This window comes from Cavia porcellus, unplaced genomic scaffold, assembly GCF_034190915.1.
Source record: "Cavia porcellus strain 051 isolate PalLab524CR breed Dunkin Hartley unplaced genomic scaffold, mCavPor4.1 scaffold_7, whole genome shotgun sequence".
Taxonomy (NCBI): Eukaryota; Metazoa; Chordata; class Mammalia; order Rodentia; family Caviidae; genus Cavia; species Cavia porcellus.
The window spans coordinates 61,283,589-61,308,463 of NW_026947490.1; the positions used below are offsets into that span (position 1 = coordinate 61,283,589).

Here is a 24,875-nt window from a genome sequence, read left to right on the forward strand (position 1 = left end):
TGCTCAGCAGTAAACAGCAGTATGTGGGTTTGTCTCCATGATTAGATATGTTTGGTCTCCTTGGCAGAAAACCCTAGACAGCTAGGTCTTAACTCTCCCACCCTGTTAAGGGGACAGTTCTGTCCACTGACCTCTGAGCTGCCTTTGTCCTAACTGACCACATGGTGTGTGTGGTGTATTACTTAAAGCACATACACTGCATATGTATTATCACTATGGTTTGGATGAGCATCCCCAAAGATTCATGTGTAAGAGTCAATCTCCAGGATGGTGTGTTAATCAGGCCGTGGTGAACCTGAACACTAAAGCCTGGGCTATATACTGAGTTCAAGGCCAGCCTGCACCAAACATTGAGACATGGTCTCAAAAAATAAACTAAATGAACAACAAACAAACCTTCCCCAGAGGCCCCTAGTGGGACGTTCTCAAGTCCCTAGGATGTTCCTTCAAAGGAGACGTTGGGAACCTGGGCCCTTCCTCTGTTTCTCCTCTTGCTGCCTCATGGTGGGAGCCCCTGCTTCAAGATGCTCACCCCAGGATGGGCTGCCCTCATCAGCAGCCCAAACCAGCTGGGCTACTCCATCTTGGATTGAAATTTCTGGAACTGGGATCCCAAAAGAACCCCTCTTTACTTCATCATTAACCTGTGCCAGATATTTCCTGATAGTGAGATGGAATTGAGCTAGGAATTGTATTTTTGCCGCTTGCATTTATAACATAAATATTTAAGACTATGGTCTTAGTGAATAATAACATCATGGTGGGGCCATCTGAGTCACTTCCCTTCTGTCCCATGAGTGAGGGTCCCCTTCCGCCCTCTTTGTGGGATGGGGGCTTCTCTCTGAAGTGCTGTGGCTCTTCCTGGGGACACCCACTCCCAAGGTGACTTTCAAGTCTTGTGAAGTGCCGGACCCGTGATGTGGGTTCATGCAGACAGGAGTGACAGCGCACGTCTTCACTCTGATGCTGACTCGGGTCTGTCCCTACTGCTGCTGGAGCAGCTCAGCTTGTCAGTTTTAATCCACGAATACCTTTGTGATTTAGGTGCCCACAAGGTTCAGGATTACCTTCCCCACTCTGCTTCTGGCTGTCAGCTGAGATAAATAGCCTATGTGTTCTGGCACTGGCAATGGGGCTCCTGGTCAGTGAGAAAATTAAAAAATCTGCCCATCTTCCCTTTTCTCCTCTCCAACACCTGGCATGCAGGGCAGCACAGAAAAGATGACAATTCCTCAGCTTGCCACATCATACCTCTAGTTACTGATCTCAAGATGTCATAATTGAGATTCAGTAACAGGAGGGATGCTGCTTGGAGGACCAACTGGTACTAAGCATTTTACCCACAGGGCATTTCGGATGGTCCTTGCGAAGCTCTCCCTTGGGTGGGAGCCACAAGTCCTGTGTGTGCCCTATGCATCCCTAGGGAAGGCTTGTCCTCTGTGTTTTTGAAACACCGTACAGACATTGATGAGTGTGTGTTTAAAAGAAATAGCAAAGCCTTACTTTATGATTTGGAAAAGAAGATCTAGGTTAGTATGGGAAATAGACTAAAATGTGGACTTTCTCCCAGTTCACAGTACGTGAGGCTGGGACCCCAGGAAAACATCTGGCTTCACGAAGGAAGCCAAAGGGAGTGAAGGGTGACACTGGCGACAATGCATAGACTTCTGTCATGTCTCCTTTTATTGAGGCTCACAGCGTGGACTCCTTCAGCTCCCTTGGTCACTGTGAAAATGCTCCTATCTTTGTCTCTTCAGATATTCAAGTAAGAAATCCATCACTCATTTTTCTGTCTGCACTCAGAGATGCAGAAACTTTCTACGCTGACTAAATATGTATTTTATAAAATCGGTATCTGCTAACATGCAAACAAAACAAACAAATTAAAAAACACAGCCCAGGAAGAAGAGATTCCATAGAAAAACTTCAGACACCATGTAGGCCAGGAAGAAATACACCTTTTATTAGAAGTCTCATATGTACAAAGAAAGCTGTTTCTCCCAGCTTTGAAGACCGCAAGAAAGAGCCGCTATGTTCAAGGTTGTCGCTCCCACTCTGGTGACACGGTTTAATAGCACTGCACATTATTAACAAATAGAACCAGTACACAGAAACGCAAAGGAGATGCAGGTATTTGTGGACACCTCACAGATTTTCTAAAAACAAGTGGACACAAAAATACAATGTGCCAGTAAAAAAAAAAAAAAAAAAAAAAAGCATATCAATACAATACATATCTTTGTTTTATTTTATTTGTTAATACACGGTACTCTGAGCTTTCACCTCAAGCTTCTGTTTCACATCAGGATTCACAGGCACTTTAGCAACCCAGCCATGGTTTACCATACAGGACATTCAGACCTTCGGGTGGAAAAGAGGGCGGCCAGGGGCCAGAGACCCACACACGCATTAAAATACTGACCCCACAGCGAGCTTCTGTCAACCCTGCTTCAGAACATCAAAATGTTCTGTGTGATGTGGAATGGCTTTTCCTTGTCTTTTTATGTTTCATGGCAGAATTATTTAGTAAGACCATGTTACCAGGCAGGGATCCAGCGTGTGGATGTGCTAGACAGATATCAATTCCAACCAACCTCAAAACTGTAGAGAGATCAATTTTTATAATCCAAACATGACTGATTTATGTATCTCTCATTCTCTGCCCTTCTGGCCACAACAAAAAGGGATTAAAATACTGCGTGAGTGTATGGCTCACAGTTCCACCTGGGAGCATTCCTCTCTCAGCTCCTTCCTTCCCTACAGTGCACCCAGGGCCCAAGGCAGGCCCGGTCCTCCTCCCGGGTCACTCCCATATCCCTGTCCCCTCTGTTCTGCTGACTCAACACGCATCAAGAAAGTGACTGAACAAGTATATTTATAAACATAGACTTGAATCATCACTTTATTGGTGAAGTTATAAGGCAGTTACAAAAGGACCCCAATAACCAATCAGTGTTGGAATATGGCTTAGTGTCTTCAGTCGAATGACAAAGCGTTCCTGTTACAAGGAGCTGAGAAAGAAACTAGAAATTCATACTGACTACAAATAAAGCACTGTGCTGGAAAGTTTCAGAAAGCCCCAGGTTCTGTAGCACGCTGTCCACTTTTGCCCACCAGAGACTGAGATGCTGCTCAGAGGTAAGAGACAAGGGATGGAAAAGAGGGATCAATGACATCTTGGCTTCAAGTTAATGCTTTGCCCCAAGTCAGCGGGCTGCAGGAACAAAGCCATGGCCATTGTACGCCTAGGCCAGACCCTGGGGCACAGAGAGCTGCAGAGGGTAGGGACGCCTCGGAGGGATGATTGTCAGGGTGAGATCCTTCCACGAAGCAGACACTTGAGATGCAGTGGCAAAGACATTAAGGCCGCCTACTTCTTTGCCTACATTGCGAAAAGGCACTGATACCAACAACAGAAATATTCCACAGTACCATCGAGGTTTTTTTTTTTTTTTTTTAAAAACTCCCAAAATACAAGTCTTCGTAGGAAAGTGTCCTTTATTGCATGACGTGAAGCATCGCCATCCGTGCTCAGGAGTAGAAGGGCCGCCCCTTCTCAGGAGTCTGGAGTCTGTTTAGCCTGGCGACCTGAGAGGGGGACGGGGGCACATCCTGCCGGAAGGGCCCCTTGGGTGGGGGACAGTTGGGGTCCTGGACTTTCTTATATGAGTCATAGGTGCTGGGGCCCTCGGGTGGGGACTGCTTCTTCATCTGCTGTTCTTTCCGCCGCTGTTCCTGGCGCAGGAGCTCCTGGGTCTCCAGCATGACCCTGGCGTTGAAGCCGTGGCCGCCCAGGTAGCCATTCCGGGAGCCCTGGTAGCTGGAGTACCGGGGATTCTCCTTGGCGCTCTGGAAGCCCTCTCCAGGCGGGTAGTTCTGCTCCCAGGAGTCCTGGGACACTGAGCTGGCGTTCTTCCTGCTCTGCCTAGAAAGCAAAGGCCAAAGGTCAGTGTGAGAGCAGGAGAGGGTAGGGATGAGACAGAATACACATTTTTATGTCTCAGTAAGCAGGGCTGCATTCTAACCTCGCCTCTGCCACTGTGCTGGAGAATCCCACGGCAGCTGCCCTCACAAGCTCACTGTCTCGGGCAATTCTACGGATGCTGAGCAGGAGAGAGAAGCAGGCGCACCAGCCACTTAGAAATGGGGCCCTGCTCCTCCCGAGTCTGGCTTGGCACCGTTGGTTCTGCAGGGAGTAGCAACCTCTCCTGCAATTCTGACACACTGGCCAGTGTGGAAGTATCAGATTTGGCAGCATCTTCTGCAGTAGTAATCGCTGCTTGCTTTAGAATGTTACAATTCAATTCTAAACAAGCAAAACAAATAATTTACACAGCTGCCACCACAATGCCAGAAATGCTGCTAATAGGAAGTACATGTGGTGGATTGCAGTATGAGTTCGGTTATGAAAGATTTACGTCTGGACTCCTTTGTGATTAAAAATGCAACGGGCAGTCGACTCAGAGCACCTGCTCGTCAGGACTGCAAAGCCTGGCTCTGGAGGGTAAGCAGTATTTTCCTGCCCACTTGCCTGTCACCAAGGCCAGGATAACCTGTTTAACTCACCCACTGTCATCCTGGGGTAGGGATATGAATCAGAGTCATCTAGAACTTTCAAATTCTTATCACTTCTGCAATAAAACTACACATGATTTTCAAGAAACATTATTGTTTTGAAACATCTTTAATTTACTATCAAGTCTCTAGATGCTTTTATGAATTTACAATAAGATTGGCTATGATAAAGGAACACAATTTTGTGCAAGGAAGGAAGACATCCCCTAATTTTTCTGCCTTGAAAATGGAAGAGGTGAAAGAGACGATTGAGTAATAAAGCAAAATATATTGCTCCATTTATCAATAAGAAAATCATCTGACGACAGGATGTACTGCTCAGCCTCTTGTGTCAATGTACACAACACGGCTGGATATTCAAACAGGCTCCTGGCTGTGGGAGAAAAACCAGGTGTGGGAAGCCACTGGGATTCCCACAGGCACAGAGCAGTTTGCATTTTGAACATTCTGAAGTGCCACTAATATGGTTTGGGATAGAATCTGCCCATTTTCCATATGCCCTCAAATGTTGTCAGTGAGTCTTTCAAAGTAGAAAGTGACCTTCATGCCCAGCACCACTGGGGGAACTAACTATGATCAGCTGTGCAGACAATAGTGTATTTATCTTACTCTCCTTTAGTTAGGAGTCAGACATTTGTAGTATCAGCCTGAGCAAGAATGCTCAAATTTGATGGAATAGTTTATTTGCCTAAAGCACTGATTATCTCCACTTAAAAAGTCCTAAATTAATCTGCCCAGAGACATGAATGATAGAAAGTGTCAGCACGAGACCAGGGATTTGACATTAATCATGAAACTTTAATTAAAACAACGAACTTGTTACTGATATCACAGTAACAAGGAGGGGGTGGATTCCTTTATGAGTTAGTTATCAATTTAAAAATAATGAGAAACTGGCTGCAGGAATTTCACCTCTTTTTTATCCCTGGCCTACCGAGACCCACAAAGTCTCTTCTTCCCAAATCTGTGAGGTTCCCACCACCATGTTATGGCGGGATGCGCATCGTGAGCTGAATTCTGGATCATTTGGGAAGATAGAGCCTACATTTAAATACACTAAGAATTCACTAAGGTTAGGATGGAAATATGATGATGCAGGAGAAAGAATTTCTTGGAGCTAAAATTTTCTTTATAAAGAGAAGGAAGTAGGCTGCCCTGAGGTTTGAAATAAAATCAAATGCAACCGCGCGCGCGCGCACACACACACACACACACACACACACACACAGCCCACACTTTCCAGGTGAGGAAGCTATTGGTGTCAGCAATCTCTTGATTAAGGAGAAGATGAGAAATAAGCCAGTAGTACAGATCAAGAAAAGAAAGCAGCCAAGAATTGCCTACACTAGAAACCCAGTCCCTGAGACCTGTGGGGAGAAGGGCTTGGGCACAGACAGACGCAGATTCAGCTCTGAAACTGCCACTCAACAGCTGTGTGACCCTGGGGAAGTTATATATGCCGTGAAATATGTATAATATCTGATCTTACAAGGCTGTGATGAAAAACAAATGAAATATAACTTATAAAATGCTTAGAAAAATGCCCCGCACATTTTGCCTGACTGCTGACCAGGTACTGGAGGAACAGTTTGAAGACAGTAGCTTTGCCTGCAAAGATTAGGCTCTAGAGTGGGGATGGGAACATCTGTAATGAGGAAGTAACCTAAGGAGAAAGGTGAACTTTCTCTTCCATGATTCGAAGTGTTGGAGGGAGCTCATGGAGCTGAGCTGGACACCAGAGAGTAGCCAGGCTGCACTGCGGGAGGCTGACCCTCAAACACCTCCATGAAGGTGGGAAAAGCTTGTCCTCAGAGACTCGTCTTCTTCCTGCTTTCCCAGGGTGCCTCCGTCAAAGGCCCCAGCGCAGCGTTCTGCTTTCCTTGGATTTATATAACACACATCAAGGTTGCTTGGTCCTGCAATTAGCCCACTGAAAATTTCTCAAACTGCTTGGCACACACACGAGGCTTGGAAATCAACCCATGTGATGATATCAACTTTCGAAAGGCCTGCAGGCCTTTAATGGAGGAACCAAGACCTAAGTACAGGATTCTGTTCCTGTGGCAGGGGACAGAGAAGGAAGAAGAGATGACCAAGGCTTAAGTCTCACAAGTAAACTGAGATGGAACCCAGGCCCGGTGAGGAGGCCAAGCCACTGGCAGGGACAGCTAGAGGAGCAGGTAAAGCAGGACGCTAAAGGACCGATACACACAAGCAAGGCAGAGAAGATGGAGGAGGAAACGAAAGCGTGGAGAAACAGATCGTGAGGAGCTGGAGCCTTTCTGGCAGTAACTATGCTTCTGTTCAGTTTCAGAGCTGCCTTTGGGTACTGAGGAAAGGGACTCATTTAGAAATGAAAAATGAAAACATCCTTCCCTGATGGAGAGTGAGTGGGGGGCCACTTGGGTTCCCTCTTCTCCCCAGCTAGCGCTTCCACCTGGGTAGTGTTTCTCATTGACATTTAAAATGTGACTTGCATTCTGCCAAGGGCTCCTTAATTACAGTTCCAATTTACAAACTTGCCTGGCTTATCCACAGTCCTCTAATTCAAACCACCTTATCTAATGCAATGATACAAAGCCTGGCCATTTGTTTTATTTTACGCTTCGCTTTGTAAATAAACGTGCATGTGTGTGCGTGCGTCCATGTGTGTGTATGTGTGTGTGTGTGAAATCTTTTTGGTTGCAAATGCCATACTGACTTGTTTAGACAAAACTCAGCTAATTGTCAACCTCTGAAAAGCAGAGGTCAGGCATCTCTGAAGAACAGCACATGCCAGAAACTTGGAGCTGACTCCGACTCAGTAGACTGCTGCGAGGCCCCTGACAGTCTGGTTCAGCTCCTGCTCTCCCTCAGATGGCGCAAGCACAAGCTGGTACAAGCGGTGGCACCCAGCTGGCCAGGGCTCCCCCCTGACTTCCCTACAGTGCGGACCAGGATCCTCACCCCTGAGAAGTCACTCTCTGAAAGAGCAGAAGAATGTGATGCAGGAGGCTGCCAGCCTCTCTTGCCAAAACTTACATAACTCTATTCTGGGAGGTCTGCTTTGCTCTTATCTAAATGGATTCAAATGACTAAAAATAGGGAGCTACAATTATCCCGGGGGAAAGTTTAGTTTTTTGTGTGTGGGAGGCGCTTAAGAATCCCCTGCAGTAGTACTAGCAGTTGTAGCACAACCCTCTGCTTGTCAGTGTGCACTGGGCTTCAGAGGAGTGGGGCGGAGGGAGGCACGGAGAAGAGGAGGTGCTTTTGGGGAGAGGGGGCAGGACAGAGTAACTGGAGGACACCCAGTACTGGACATTTCAGCATAGCTAATAAGAACGGTCTGAATGTTCTAAACACAAAGAAATCATACATGTTGGAGGTAACAGGCCAATTACTTTGATCTGATCATTGCACTTTGTATTAAATGTCACTTTGTACACTTTAAATGTGACATAGTTACTATGTATCTATTTTTAATAGTACTATAATTACTTTTTAAAAAACAAGTGAAGAAGGGGAGGAGACTAACGGGAGAGGCTCAGTTTGCAATGTATGAGCTACTCTGGACAGCGACCAGTAGAAAGCCCAGGAAATCCCCTGTGTGGACCTTCTCCCCCTTTCCCCGACAGGGAGCCCACTTCTCTCCTCCCACCTGGCTGCTGCCTGCCAGGTTTGCCCCACTACCTTCTCTCCTTCCCCCTTTCCTTAGCCGTCTGCATCTCCCTTAATTTCTCATTGAATACTCCCCAAGGAAATATACGAAGGCAACACTTTGCTGACAAAACCAAGAGAGCCCCTTTGACTCCGTCCACGGGAGCCACACAGTGCCACAGCCACCCTGTGGCTGGGGAGTTCAGGCCACCCTAGTCTGTCATCAAGCTCACCATTCTCTGGGGACCCAAGCCAAGCAGGCTGGGTGGTTAGCATTTGAGCCACTGGCTTGAGTCACACAGTGTTTCCTTCCAAACTCTCGGGCAGTGTTGGCGAAGCTATGACATGTATGCCACCACAGCACGCAGTGCCCTCTCCATCAGCATGTAAGCCATGTCACCCCCACAAGACAAGCATTTGGGTTTAATTACAACGTTGGCACTTGTGATTAAAACAAGTGGGTTTGGGGTTGCAGTTCTGGAACTGGTCTCTAGAAGGTTCATCATCATTGCTCTAGGGGCAGCACAGAGCCCAGGAGAACTTTATACCCCCAAACACCTCACATTGGGAATAAAAATAGCAATGAAACTTCTGAAATAATGATTGAGGGCATGGGCAGCTGTGGATCTGAGCTCTGGCTAAAGGACTTCCTGGGTGGCCTTGCAGGAAGGTACTTCATTTCTCTGAGCTGTTTCCTTGCAAAACAATGACTGTCCTTCAAAGACTCCCAACTAGAGGGGCTACAGAACTGCTAGTGGGTAGTCCTCCTATCCAAAGGCAAGAGGTACCAACTTACTAATTAAAAATTAACAACTGAGTGAACAAATCATCACAGTGGATGGCAGTCATCCTAGTAGAGATTTTCATTCACATCATATTATGTTCTTTCAGTTGACCCCTGCCAGTGTGATGCCCCTCATGGCTGTCATAGTAATGATCTAACACTTGAAGGGATTCACCTTTACAAGAAATTGAATCAGGATCATTCTTACTGGGGCCACTTAAGTATACACAGACAAGCATCTGCCTCCCCCAGAAACTGTTTCCTTCAAATGCAAGAGCCTAGCTGACATCAGTAAGGCAAATGGATCTTCTGACACTCAAAATGTCATTGTCGCCTGGTTTTGAAATAGAACAAGTGACATCTGGAATATTCTGACTATAGGAGTGACTTGTTTGGGGAAGTCAGCAAAACTGAATGTTTTTCAACTCTTGCTTTTTACTATGTGTTGCCTAGAAGAAACACTTGGGTGGAAGGATGGCTGTTAGCTCAGTGTTCTGGAGCCCAGGCCAATGAGAGGGTCCTGGTCCTCTAATGGAGCACACTGAGCAGAGGTGCCTCTGCCGGATGCTTGTCAGACAAGCCTGTTCTGCCTGGTTGTTAGCTAATGCGCTGATACCTCTGATGTCCCACAAGAGCCACTACACAAATGGCAGGACAGTGATAGTGTGGTTTACCATCACTGATCCCACAGAAGCATCTCTCTTTTTACAGAGCTCTAGATGAATAAAATATCAGTCATCCTAGTCACCCCAGGGGCAGAACAAAAGAACTTTTCTCCCTGCTTCTCAGATGAGCAAAGTTTTTTCATAGCTACATGGAAACCAGAACCCATACTAGAAGACAGATCTGCCCCCAAACCCGGTGTTCATTTTGAGTTACTTCACGTTGGGTAAGGGAGCTGTGGGGCAGAGATGCTGGCATCCTGGGAAGCACCTGTCTTTCTGGTCTTCCTGCATAGAAGAATCGCCCTCCACCAGCTAGCAGCCTCCAGTCACTGTCGGGTGCAAGCTGCAGAAGCTGGTGCCTCTGGAAGGGAACGGATCTCAGGCCTGGGGCAGGGGAATGACCTACCGAGGCAGCGAGCTGTACTGGCGCTGGGCCTGCTGGAAGCTCTCGCGCTCCTCCTGCCGTTGCCTCTGGACTTGCACCTCCACGGACACAGAGTGCCTGCCGCTCTGCACTGCTGGCCGGGAGCCGGGCTGTGGGAGAGACGTGCAGCTGTTAGCAGGCAGGGCTTTTCGAAGCACCATTCGACGGCTTGGTCATGAGACCCACACACCACCTACCCAGAGCCTCTCTGCACCCACAAGTGCTCCACCACTCAGCTACTTCCCAGCCCATGTTGCATTCTTGTAAGTTGCTTTAGAAGCATTTCACACTTCTGTGAAATCTGCCCCCGCAAATCAAATTTCTTAGAGAAAAGAAGCATATCATGGCTCTTCTGAGCCCCAGACACTCCATTGTAAATTGTGACTGAGACTTGGCAGGCGGTTTAAATTGGAGAGGCCAAGCCTAGAGTCTTAATGAGGTTTCAGAAATACGGACATGAAACAGCAGTTTATAACCTTCATACAGACATAAGGAGACAGACTCCAGGGAACATTAGAAGCAGGTAAAGCCAGTATACACACACAGGTACACACACGCATATATAACGTGTGACTGTAATGAGCAAAAGTGAAAAAGCCACAGATCCACACGTGAAAGTGGTCTGTGCTCACGACTCTCTGGAGAGCCAAACATTTCAAACAACGTACCACAGTATTGCTGACCCCTCTTCTTTTTTAGGCCAGATAAGTTTGAAATTTAACCATGGTTACTTTAAACCAGACATTCTCAGCCAGGGACAGGTCTTCCTCAATGCAAGGATGGTAAACAAACTCCCAAAGAATGAACCCACAAGCAAACAGCTATTTGCCTGGTGACCAGGGGGCTAGGGGAATTATCTAGGTTGCTCATAGCCTAGCGAGAACTTTTAAATTCTTCTGGCCACTTTATCCAGCCAGGCCACTGGTGGATGGGACTGCCCACCAGAATTGGGCCTCAGCATGTACAGAACAGTGTGCCACGTGGGCCCAGATCCTGTGGTGCCTCTATTACTCCCAGCCATGTCAGCTCATCTGCTAAATGAGGCCTTTTGAAATGCCTCTGCTCAGCACAGATCAGGAGGCCTGTAAGCTCATGTAGCACACAGCAAGGGTATGGCACCACCTTGTTGCTCCTCACACATCCTTTTTGACACCCAGGAACCTCTGCCTGCCTCTAAGTGTTGAATGATGTGGTGCAACACGCACATTCTATGTGAAGAATGTCACTTAAAACCATGGCACTGATTTTCCTTTAGGGCTGAAAGCCAGTGGCAGACTCTCATTTACCCATCATCTTCTTGAGTTCCTTTGGAGAGGGGAGAAGGGTGAGGTAACACAGGCTCCTGCTACCTAAAGAATGGCGGCTGCGGTCGGCTTTGGTCTGCACAGAAATCCAGCAGTACTCAGGGTTCTCTTTCTGCCAGACCAGCACTCTCTTATTTACTGGTAAGCAATAATGAGGCAATATCCAGGAACGGAATTTCCCAGCATATGGGCATGGGCCGTGAGCATATTAAAAATATCCCTATACAAAAATAACATGTGAAGAGATTAGGCTTTACAATGCCCCCGCCTCTCCTAGTAGATGTTTATAACCACACTCACCGGGGCAAATGTATGTTCAGAGACCCACTCAAAACACTGTTCAAATAACATACCCGTGGTGCCTTTCAGGAGAAGGACACTCTGCCAAGTGAGTTTCTGCTTGTGCAAACAAAGCATCAAGCAATTCTTCAGCAAGTCCATCAAAGCAGACAGACATTCCTCCCATTATGGGAGATGAGGCTGGCTAAGCAAGCTGCCGACCTGCTGTGTGGCTTGGATGAGTCACGGGAAGCCAGAGAGCAAGGACACACTACATGATTTCTATCCGCCCTCTACAAGAACCCGTTTTCCCTTCCTCTTCTCTCAGCATCAGCTATCTCCATGTGTCAAGCAGTCTGGGAGGCCCTGGCATTCTGCAGCAGGATTCAGTAACCAGCTTTTTAAGTTCATGCTGTTTGGTGACACACTGCTTGTGGAGATGTGAAAAGAAAATGCAAGGTCTTGTGGAAATTTCGGGTGTATTTTTAAGTTGTTTCTCCCAACAGCCTGAAAATCTGATTCTGACATAGGAGAAAAGCGTTGAAGAGGTGTTTTTTTTTTCTCAACTTCAGTTATCTGACACTGTTTTGTGCAAAGTTTATCAGCTGTAGGCAATCAATTTGCGTCTTGATGAGCTCCAGGAACGGAATTATCAGGCTACAGGCCCATAAACTTAGAGGAATGAGTGAGTTTGGTCAGCGAACTGACATGGTTCATACTCTCATGCTTGCTCTGACGAAACACAAACATCAGCCCCCCATTAAATTTTGCTCCTGTTGCTCTCTCTCCAGAGCACGAAAAAGGGCAGGTTAGTAGAGAGAACAGAAGAAACTCTAACGGGCCATATATTTTAAAGACAAGCACACTCATGACCATTCTATAGCAACCACTCAGAAAGATCATTTTTAGCAAGTTTTACACGAGCTGAATACGAAGTAATCTTTCTCATTCACAATTTCAATAAAGACTGCATAAATATGTAAGTTAAGGGGCCACTTTTACAACCGACAATCCTGCCTTCTCATTACTAAGGTTGCAGTTCCTGTGACAGAAACAGAATCATGTATCTAAGTTTAAAACAAAAATAGAGGAAAAAGCTTGAAACTTCCCAAGGAAGCACTGATTTCAAACAATCCCACGAGCAGCTAGGATGAGGAGTCACAGCCATACAAGGAAATACACACGGAGACATAGTTGGGATGAGCATAGGATTCTCAGACAGGGAGGTGCAGCTCACTTTTAACAGCGGAATTTACAAATAACTGGGCCTTGTTTGTGATGAGATCGGTCACAAGAAATGACCTTATAAGTAAAAAAATAGCCAAGGATGCCAAGGCTAGAATAACAACAGAAGCCGTAAGATGGAGATAAACCCATGATGACTACAAAGTACACTGGAGTCTCTTTGTGGCTTACGCTTAAAAGCACAAGTAAAAAACACACATGTTGCTTTTGTAAATGAACTGCAAAATACTTGACTTTATCATGATTATAAAATGACATGATTCAAAAGTCGAGAAAGTATCCATTTTTGGTACCACTTAGTGTAAAGCAAAATAGAAGGATAGCTACAACATAGCATTTTACTGAATTAAGTCATTTTATCTATTAATTATGATTGCTCATGTCTTTTCCCAAAATAAAAAGAGAAAATACAAAAAATAAAAATACAAACAAAATCATTACAGTTAGTGGACTAATGAATAAAAGTATACAAAGTACAAAATTATAGTGCTATTTAAAACTAGGTAATGCTATAAGGATTAATACCAAAAAAGTGTGCTGTCATAATGAAATCGCTACTGGGTTATTAACATTTACATAAAATATCCAATAACTTAAAAATACACAATTGTTTTTCTTTACACGGACACATTGTAAGCATGAGTATGCACACACACATACACACGTAAGTCTTCTTACAAGTGATCATTTTGAACAGATTTCCTACCTAAATTAAGAATCACAAAAATCTTCACATTATCACATATGTCCAAGAGCATATACAGAAAACAAAACAAAAAAAATACAAAACTTTTTTTGGGCTTTGGATGAAAACCTAATGCTGAGGATGATGTTACTGATGAAAATAGTAACAAAAACAACATGTTACTTTAAGATTTACAATCTGCTTAGCAATTAAAATGAAACCCTAATATGGAATGCTATATTGATAAAAACGACAATTTAAAAATTTGGTAGGTGGTAGAAATAGTTCTCATGCCACTCAGTCATGTAAAGGGTATAAACTGTTCTGCTGAAAAAGTGGTCCTTGATAATATTGGTATTATTTTCCTCTTCCTTCTTTCCTTCCCCTTTCCCATCCCTACTTTTCCCCTTGCACTAGGCTACATCATAAGTCCTTTTTTACTTATTTTGAGACCCCGAATTTACTGACTTACTAAGTTGCCTAGGCTGGGCCCGAACTCGCCATCCTTCTGCCTGAGCTTGCCAGAGTCCTAGGACCTGGCAACAATTATTTTCTACAGTCACTGACTTACAACTTTTAATCAAAGCAAATTTAACTTGTATATGTCCTGGCTTCCCAGTCCTCGACCTCATCACATTAACTGTGACCTCTTTTAGAGTTCTGAATAGCTAAAAGCTTCATTTCTACTAAGGATCCCAGGAATGGCTGAAAAAAAATCTGCAGAACCATTTTCCTCATAAAGATTTTTATAAATGCATGCTCTGGTTTTAACACAGCATCGTCTTCTCATTTTTCCCACCAGTACTTGGGTCACTTTTATTTTTCCACCTTAAGCAACAGGTGGGCCGAAAGTATAAGGGCTGTCCCACAGAACCAGCCGGAGGCAGGGGGAGTTTGGTCACGGGGTTAAGAAATGGCCCTACTATGCAGCAGGGCAGAGGCTGAGCACATGGGGGAAAGTGCCTCTGCCTCTTCTGTGAGAACTGCCCTCTCCAGGTCTGCTTCTGAGGGAAGGGGACTTCCACCCAGCCTGAACTGGGGCTGCATAGCGGGGCTCTCTGAACAAGGAGAATTTTTTAGCCTAGGCATGGAAGCCGTCATGAAGAAATGAGAGAGATATCTTTCAAGTCTTAGAAAGGATGAAAGCAAAAAGACCACAATTTTCTCAAATTCCCCAGGCACATGAGTGGCAATGTGGGGCTGCAGAGTGGCTCACCAATTAAACAGGCAAACCCCTAAAAGGCTAAGAAGGAGATGACAGGAGAATGGAGTGCAGGGCACATTTTGTTGTTCAAAGACAGCTATGTAGGGAGAGTGCATGCTTGGTTGGGGACAAGAGGATATTCACACTGTGGAGTGTCAATTTTCTACCTGAAGGACTAAACTACCTTCAGTCCCTTCTGACCTGGGATGGAAAGGATTTAGCAATACAGCTATTAAAGGCTCCATTATCCCATCTATCAATTGTCTCAGCCCACAACTCTCCTTGTGAGTGACACTCAGGTATCCGCAAAGTTTTAACAGCATACTGTACTTATGTGTGCAGCCTGCAATTTAATTCTCTTAAAAGCAACACTGAGTCTTGTCCATATCTGAGTTCAGTGAAAATAACCCCAACTTCAGCTACTGTTCCATTATCTTAACAAAGACTGCAAGCACCTTGCTGCTCTATTTAGCTGGCACCTGGCACTACGAGAGGAAGAAGTTGCTTTTTCTTATTCTCTTCCTCAACTTGGGAGAGAATTCACTCCAATTAGGGTGCTAAGGAAGTTTTCTGGGCCTCTGCTCATCTAAAGACCTTTTGTGCCACAAATCAGTTCCCTCAGGCCCCCAAATTACTTTGCACAAAGGCCCATGAACAGGTGCACCTTGTACGGCAGATGTCCGAGAGAACATGCTCGAAATAGATGAACTGAAAGGGCTACCTGGGTGACTTTTCTGCTGCATGCCACTCTGTATATAAAGTCATTGCCTTGGATATTTTTCTCTCTGACACATCTGGCTGCACTTTGCATGTGGGTATTTCTAACAAGCGTTAAGTCCCTCTAATACTGTCTCTGCTATGCACACAGCTTGGAGATGAGTCTATGGCTCCTCAGCACTAAAATGATTACAAACCATCCCAGTGAGTGAGATCACCCTCTCCTCCTTTCCAAACACCATGACCTTGCAAGGTCAGCCCGCATATGGGAAGACAGGAATGATTCCAAGAGACGCAAAGCTCATTTTGTAAAATGGATTCGTAAGAACACAGCCCAAGTGAATAGCTGAGCAACTTTTACTAAGGTGATGATCAGAATTGGTATGAAAATTAATACAGAAAATAAAATTGCAGCTCTTTTAAGTTCATTTACATGATCAGTAGAGTGAGAGTCCACAGCAAGCTCACAATTGTTTGAAAATGAACAACAACAAAAAAGGTCAACTTCTGACCCACAATTTAGGAAATTATTCCATTTCTTAGGCAATCAGCCTGTCACCCAAATAATTCCCTGCTCGTTCACTACAAGAAACAATAATACAGCTACTCTGTCTAAAGGTGCAGTGGCAATTTTGATACGCAATAATTTGACCCAAGACTTGCAGTTGTTGAATTTCCAAGTATACAAGACTCTCAAACACACTCCCTCGTGTGACTGTTCTTGTAGAAAAGTAACATAGAAATGTCAGTATCTTCATTGTCCTTATATTAAAAATCTTATAAAAAGCCCTGAAATAGGTTTCCAATCATTTTTTTTTTATTTTTCTCAATAACAAATTCTAGAGCTAAGAAGCAAGAAATGCTCACTTAGCATCAAATTTGGAATTCTCACATAGATAATAATGTGGGCAATCAGAAACTAATTTATAAACCTCAGTTCCCAAGGACATGTTTCTCAAATTTGTGTATTCTGGCTTTGGAGAGGAGTTCCTTAAAGCTCTTCCTGTCCCCCCAAAACTCATTATAGCCTCTCTCCTCTTGGTGCCCTGGCCCCCTGCCTACCCTATCACATCCTTCTATATTGTCCAAGGTGTCCTTTTGTTTTGCAGCAGCAAGACCGCAGAGTTCTCAGGACAATCGTCCCAGCTCTGTTCGCCAGAACAACACTGGAACACAGCAAGCACTCAGTAAGTTTGATGAATTAAGTAATTAAAGAATAAATGTTGCCAAGATGCTGGCTTGACAGCCATTTTAGCAAAGAAAGTAAAATGGCCCAAGACTCCTCCTAATGGTAGGGTGTGGGGAATGGTAAGACCACTGCTAGGCTGGAAATGGAAATGAGTGTGTGTGACAGAGAGAGAAAAAGACAGAGACAGACAGACAGAGACACAGAGAAACTCATTTCCACCTGCACTTGCTACTTCTACCTGCAGACTGACACTGTGTTCCTCACTCTTTTCCAGCCTCTTTGTGCGTATTTTATAGCTAAGAATATATTTACCCAGTATCATGAAAGACCTTGCTATAATGAACCTGGTGGGGATAGATGGAACCGATTATATCAAATAATATGATCGTAGTTCTGTCCTGTTGCTACATGGAAATGACTCCATTTACTTGAGATCAGCTAGAAAAGTAAATACTTTAGGAAAACATCATTAATAACAGTATTGCTGTAGAAGATGAGGGTAAATTCTCCTAGATGTTGGACCTGCTGGACTTGTTTTATAATTTCCCAAAGCCATGCCAAGGATGGATTCTGTGAGGTGTTTCTACTCCTGGAAGCCAGCCCCACCTGGCCAGTTCCTTTCCTAAATTAGGGGGCACTCTTTCCCTGGCACAGCTTCTCCACTGTATTTCTTCTCGAATCCCCCAATGACTCTTCCTCAACTCCAATGCAATCCTTAAATCCCTGAATCAGAGACCTTTAAAGAGTCCTTCTTTTACATAATGCATTAGGGGTTTTGGGTATTAGGACCAGAAAGGATCTCAGGTACCATCAGACTCTAGAACAGTGCTTTTCAAAGCTGACCTGTCTCCACTTTGGAGAGCACATTAAGGCACAGATTCCTTGGCTCATCTACAGAGGTCCCAGACTGGCGGGCCTGAAGCAGGGCTGGGAACATGTGTGGACAGCAAGTGTCCACGTGATCTGGGACCTGGCTGTGGGCTATACTTTGAGACAGATCCACAGCCATCAGCATGTAGATCCACAGAGTTGCTGACATCCAACCAGAGGAGCTCTGCTTGCATCTGCTTTTCACACTCAGCCTTCTCCCTAATGTTCATGTTGTCACAATGCATAGTAAGTAACTGACAGTCATCTTGTCTAATTTTCTTGCTTTAAAAATAAAAAAACTGAAGCCCGCGAAGCCAGGCCACTTGACCAGTGAACCGGCGCTCTGGTCCTGGTCCCATTTTCTCCTAACTTTCACTCCAGCATTGAAGGCTCCTACTGCCTCTCCACCTTTAATCACCACTTCTCTCAACATAACCGACTTTTTGGTCCTTCTTCCGCTGAGCAGTTTAGCCTTCCCCCGCAAAACTGGGCCACCTAATTTCAAGTCTTTTCTAACACCATTCTTCCTTTGGCCCCTCTCCTCTCAAAAATCTCATGGAAATAATGATATTCCTAACACTTTGACTAAACTGAACTCAGCAATTTGTCCTCTGTTCCTGTAGTGTGTAAGCAGAGATGATACCTTTTAGATCTCAACCTTATCCAGAACTTCACTGCCTTCAAGATCCTAGAAGCCAGAAAATGCTTTTGAGTTCAACCTTGTGGGCTTGATAACCCCTAGAACTTTGACATTTCTTTGCCTACTCCTAATTTAGCAGGAAAACCCTTTGTGGGCTGTCAGATGAAGCAGGCCTTACCACATTCTCACTGGGCTTCAGACCACCTGTCCAGTCTCGCCAGCCTTCAGTATAGGTTAAACTACAGATTTGTTGTTATTATTCCTGGTCCTCACTCGTTATGGTCACATTCCCATAACGACTGAACTTTCTCATATTCAAGGCTAGATTCTCCAGCATTACTCAGCCCAAAAGACCCACTCTCAGATTTCCCAAATAAATCCTTATTCTTCAAAATCCCTATCATCTCTAACTCCCAAATCTGTTCCTAACCTTCCATTCCCAGAAGTGCCATTATTCAGGGTGAAACCTGAGATGCAGACATAGGTCTGGCATTGAGAGAACCAATCCAAGTTTTGTTCCAGAAAGATTACTCTGTAATTGTGTGGAGGAGGGAGTAAAAATAATTATGCAAACGAATGGCAGGAATTTAACAAATATCCTAGGGAATGAGGGAGAATGAAGAATCAAAAATTTCTAAACCAGGTGTGGTGTAATCCCTGGAATCCTAGTACCCTGGGAGGCTGAGGCAAGAGGGTCACAAGTTGGAGTCCAGTGCCAGCAATTTAGCAATTTAACAAGACCCTCTCTCAAAATAAAAATATTAAAAAGGACTTGGGATGTAGCTTAGGGCAAAAGTCCTCTATTTAATCTATAGCACAACACACACACAAATCAAGAATCCTAAACAATGACTCTGTACCTACTAGAAATAAACAGCTATGTGTTGAACTTACTATGGCTCTGATTCTGAGAAAAATATATCCACAGAGAAATATTTACTAAACTTAATAAAAATGCATAGTAGAGAACAAGAATACGTTTGCTATGTCTTGTTCCACAGCTAATTAGACCTATTATGCAATGGACAGATGGTGGAACAAGACATAAAATGAAATTAGCAATGACGAAACTCAGACGGAAATGAGGAAAAGGTCAATATGTTAAAGGTCAAGGGAATCTGGCTCCGTCGTGTCTCATTTCATAAAAGACTGAGGTCATAGCTCAGGGACCTCGACTGCAGGGAAGACGCAGGACTATTCACTGCGGTAAAGACCTAAAGACCGAACTTACCCAGGGCTGCTCAAAGCTGTAGGTCCGTCTCCGATCTTCAACATCTTCATCCTGCTTTGCTTGTTGAAATTCTTGCCGCAGACGCTGTATCCGATCGTGGTTGCTAGGAGTCGATCTGTTGCTGGAAGAAAGAAAGGGCAACAATGAACACCCTTCAGAAATATGATTTGTGAAGCACACTTGCTAGGAAAAATGATAATGCTATGAAATGCCGTTATTTAAGAGAAAGTGAATTTTTAAAACAGTACTTGAGTATTTAAAATGTTTTCATTTTGTTCCTAAGATTTATCCTTACTGAAATTATTTCAGAAGGATCTCTAAGACGGTAAACAGAAGAGTATTTCTGCTATATAGACTTGCTGCCGTACAGTATATTGCTTTGCACACTATTCTTTCAGAGCTGCATTTCCTTCCTGAATCTTGGAGAAGTATTGGTGGTAAAGCTGTTTGGGGAAAGACATGACTTGTAAGTGTGAGTAACACCAGGTGTGGCCCAGCTCCTCCACCTCAGACTTCATCCTTCTGAGCCCAGGTTTCTTAATGTATGAAATAGAGATCATCATTTCCCTCTAAATATCACAGTTGTGATAATCAAGTGAGGTGGCACACACAACCTAGCCTTACAGATGCAGGGTGTTATTTTCATAAAGTCATTACATGAAGTTCCCTTTCAGGAGTCATCAGATGGCTGTGAACAAAATACAACCCATGGCATAAATGAAAAGCATTTAAAAGCTAAGCTCAGGTGTTAATGTTAGCACAAGGTAAGCATTTAGTTAATAATGATACTTTCTTTTTGTAAAGCATTGAACTTTGTTTTATACTCACAGAGATCTTATATGATTGGTACAAAAGGAAGTATTTCACACACACATACACACACACACACACACACACACACAAATGTGGAAAGTGACATTAAAGAAGAGTGGCCTCTCTGAGGTCTCCCAGCAGACCAGCAGGGAAAATGGGACTAGAATTCAGATTTTCTGGCTCACACTACAGGTCCTCCAATACCAAATCATGTGTACCACTTAATAAAACATACCAGGCTCCAAAGTTCCTCCTTTGTAAAAATCAAAATAGTATTTTAAAACAGAATTTTTATACTAACAATAGTATAGATAAAATTGTCAGTTTAGGGGGTTGGGGATTTAGCTCAGTGGCATAAGCACCTGCCTTGCAAGCAGGCAGTCGTGGGTTCGATCCCTGGTACCAATAAAAAGGAAAAAGACAAAAAAAAAAAAAAAAAAAAAAAAAAAAAGTCAGCTGAGTCTCATAGCACTTTCGGTCCATTCATTCAGTAGGACATGAAGTTGCATTAAACACTAGTTAAATACACCAGGTATACACTGTCTTCCCAAGAAAGCTTCAAACTTGTGGAGTTCACGAATCCAGCCTCATACTGATCATATGCTCCCTGCAAGCTGCTAGCTGAACAGGAACTCACAAGCTACCAGGAAGATCAGGTGTCCTCATGAAAACACGTTGCCCTGGTTACTCGGTGTGTGCATGCACTCCACTGGCTGCACATCCTCCTGGGAGATGCCATTTGTGAGAGGTAGTTTGGAAAGAGAAAGTCTGCCAAACTAGAGTATACAAAATCATCAGACAGGCATATGTCTGCAACTACCTCCATGTATTCTGAAGAATTCCAAAAGTTTATAAATCTCAAATATAAAATATGCACACATATTTTACATATACGAACATCTTCCAGAAATATGGGGTGGTCTTTCATCAGTGACTCCATTGGGAAGAGTCCCTGTCTCCTTCATGTTTCTAGCAATTTTGTTACTGCTTTTGGAATATCCTGACAATACCTCCAATGTAAGTATTTATCCAGTCAATAAAAGTTTGTTCTCCCAGTGTTTTCTGCTGGCAGATCTTTTTGAGCTGATTAGTTGGAAAACATTAAAGGTTCATAGGTCTGTAAAATGTGCTGTTGGACAGTGTGAGGCTTTAGCCCACACTGACTGCCATGTCAAAACTTTTCTCTACACTCATGGTGGGTTCTCATTCTCATGGGGTTTTTAAAGATACACATGGTCCCTTATATTGCCAACACATAAATTTTCAATGACGGCTGCCCAATATACTGCCTGCTCTCTAAAGCTCCTTATTCTGTCTATGAAACAGTGACAGTGCAGGGAAGAGGACTGCCACATCCCTAAGACAAAGAGGAGAATGAGCATCCATTAATGTCACTGCCACTTTTCCAGCTGTGCCTTTTTTGTTCCTAACATACATCATAGCTTTTAACAGGAAGATGGCAGGAGGCTTGACTGACAAAGTATTTTACAAGTCTAACCAGAATACTTTTCTATTATTGTCATGCATGGTTTTAACCCTACAAATTGTTAGGCTCATCAAGTCTGAACCACTGATGAAAACTGACCTCTTGTTGTGTGTCATTAAGTAAACATCCACTCTCCCAATAAAGACAGTTGACCCAGTGTCCTTAATTTTAAATGCTGTTGACCTCAATGTTTTCAGAGGAAAAGATAAGCTCTGGAAGTCACATCTGCTCTTATTTCTAAAGCAGCTAGTGAGGCCACTGTCTCTCCCTGCTTTCCGCTGCTCTCTTTTGTTCCTCTGCTCTGGAGAAAGCTGACTGGCTTTCTTAGACTAGCAAAGCCATATTCAGGGTTGAACTCGGAAAACAGGCTGCAATGGTTTCATGATTGAGATGATTTCCAAAGACTGGAAGACTGTCAGGCATCCTTGGGGAACAACATTGGCAGTCTGAAGGTGAAATCCTGGCTCCATGAGATGAAGCCATTGCAACACTCAGTTCTGCTTCTCAGGCCAGTATGTGATGAGCCAACAATTCAGATGTGGGCTTCTAAGGCTCTTCTGAAGGAAATCTTAAATAGTAACAATAGTGACCAATCTAATTGGTCACATTCCAATCAGCTTTTTGTATGAGGTATATAATAAAAATAGTGCCTAAATCAGTTGGATGGATGAGACAATAAAACTCTTAATGAGGAGTCACTGAAGCATGATTTCCAGATATTTTGCAAGGTTTAGATCTGGAGATGATACAAGCAATGATTGGAGGTACTTTTATGTATAAACAGACATAAAGACAGTTTGGTCCAATTCTGAACTTCTGCCTCTCTTTATACATTGGTTTTTATAGCTCGAATGGAGCATGTGCATGTATGCGTGTGTGTGTGTGTGTGTGTGTGTGTGTGTGTTTATCTACTAAGTGAACACCATTAGCTTTGCTTCTTTATGATCTGGGCTTCTCTCTCACACAACACCTTCCGGAGAAATGCGCAGCAGTGGTTTCCATGCCTGCTCTGTGTCCCTGAGGATCACTCAGGGAGCTCACTAAGGATCACTATGGCTCATCTTTAAATCTCTCATTCAGCTAGCCTAGCCCAGAACCAGGAACCCACGTCTGTTCGGAAATTGGTGCAGGTATAGGGACAACACCCTGAAAATGATGCTGATAGGTTTCCTGGCTGGGGCAAATTCCAACACCCCCATGCCACCAGCTAAAGAAAAGGAGAACCTGCTGTGTGAGGAACCACCAATTGTCTTCTGGGACAAACAGTGGTCACAGGCCTGGTGTGGACTTCTAATTTTTAAAAAAAATAAGTCACAAATACAAAAAATTTTTTTTGCCCTAAATTCAGAAGTGGACTTATTTTCTTCTTAAATTCTAAGTAAGGCAAATAAAATAGGTCTGTTGGCAGCTAGCTTGTAGCCTGTAACTTATATTTTGCAGATGTAGCCTGTTCTATATGGTGCTTCCCTAGGTTATTTACCAGCACTGAATCAAGAGAGGGTTTGTGGCTCCTGCCAGCAGTCCTGGATGCAAACACATTTGCCCCTCCATACCCACAGTTCCCAGTTCGCAGAACCAGCCACCCTGGGATGGAAAGACAGCTGGGAAAAATAACTGTGCTGAAAGCATAGACAGTTTTCTTGTCATTGTGCTTGAAATGATACAGTGTAACAACTGTTTACATAGCATTGACATTGTGTTACACATTGTAAGTAATCTAGAGATGTTTTATTGTACATCAGAGGATTGTGCAGGTTCACATGGAAACTCTACACCACTTATTTAAGGGTTTTGGGTGTCTGCAGATTTTGGTGTGCAATGGGTCTTGGAACCCATGTCCCAAGCATGCTGAGGGACAAGTGGTTTAAGGAGCTGGTAAGTGGGCCTTGTCCATATAGTCTTGTCTTCCTGAACTGTCCTCTCTGTCCAATCTGTCCCAACTGAGTATGGAGATGCCTTCCTGCAAGCTTGGGCTTGGACCTCCTTTCCAGAGGAGGACATGCTGAGAGAGAGTAGTTTATGATGTGACTGATTAAGTCTTTATGGAGTAAAAATACTTTACCATTTGCATTTTTAATTATGCAAAAGATATCTGGAAAGCAGGGGCAGAGCTTTCAGATCCAGAATTCAAAGCAAGACAGAATGAACCACTCATGTTTTAATGAGAAGGCACCATCTTTGGTACACATGCTCTTTCCCATGGAAGAAAGAGAGAAAAGGAAGACCAAGGGGAGGGGACAAAAGAGGTCAGGCTTTCCATGTTCTTCAGAAGGGCGAGAAGACTACACTGTCAAGTCCAAGAGCAGAAAAGCTGTCAAGAAGGGGAGGAGATAACTGTGCTCGTATGTTTCTGCCTTTCATAACTCTCTCCCCTCCCCCATTTTTCTAATCAGCAGAGAAATCAAATTTCACTTCCTAGAAGTCTTTCTTAATTATTGCAACCCATGTTCTTCTTTCCTTCTCAATTGGTCTGTAACTGCCCCAGGACCCAAATACCACCTGCCAATGTCTTCTATTGCTTGCATGTGGGAGTGGTTTTCTTTTACTTTTTATTTTAAAGAGCATTTAAAAAAAAAACAATGAAAATGATATAGAATTTCAAAACAAGATGATAGGAAATTTGCAATGGTTATTCTATTGCACATTGCTGTCTCCTAGATAGTTGCTCAAATTACCAGATATCAGCATGCAAAATTGATCAAACAATATAAGCACTAATTGTTCCTTTCAATGAGCTAACAGAATGAGTAATACAATTATCTTAGCTATCTTGTTTGTGTGTGTATATATCCCCCCGCCTTCTCCTTTCTCCCATCCCAGTTCTTTCCTTTTGAGCAGTTTCTTTCCCTTTCACAATATCTACTGTGTCTTTTGGACCTTCTTTATTCTGTCAGTTTCTTACACTAGGGAGACAATACAATGTTTACACATACAAGTCTGATTTATCTCACTTATGAATATGGTCTCTAGTTGTATCTATTTTCTATCAAGCTATCTTTATAGCTGAGTAGTACTCCACATCGTTTTTATCCAGTCCTCGGTTGATGGGCAGCTGGGTCATTTCCAAGATTTAGCTATTACAAATTGTGCTGCTATAAACATGGGTGCACATATATCAGCTATGTGAT

At 43.8% G+C, this 24,875-nt stretch overlaps 1 protein-coding gene across 12 annotated transcripts in view; it reads right to left on the reverse strand.

Annotated features, from left to right (window-relative positions):
• Positions 1-1,938: 1,938 nt before the first annotated feature.
• Pard3 (par-3 family cell polarity regulator) overlaps positions 1,939-24,875 on the reverse strand; it is a 605,303-nt gene continuing 582,366 nt past the window's right edge. For all 12 annotated transcript variants that reach the window (XM_063253682.1, XM_063253679.1, XM_063253681.1 and 9 more), the window contains 3 exons: positions 19,449-19,569; positions 10,067-10,194; positions 1,939-3,925 (listed from right to left, as the gene is read on the reverse strand). In XM_063253682.1, coding sequence (XP_063109752.1) covers positions 3,532-3,925; positions 10,067-10,194; positions 19,449-19,569 — 643 coding nt within the window. In that variant the 3' untranslated portion in view covers positions 1,939-3,531. The remainder of the gene's footprint in view (positions 3,926-10,066; positions 10,195-19,448; positions 19,570-24,875) is intronic.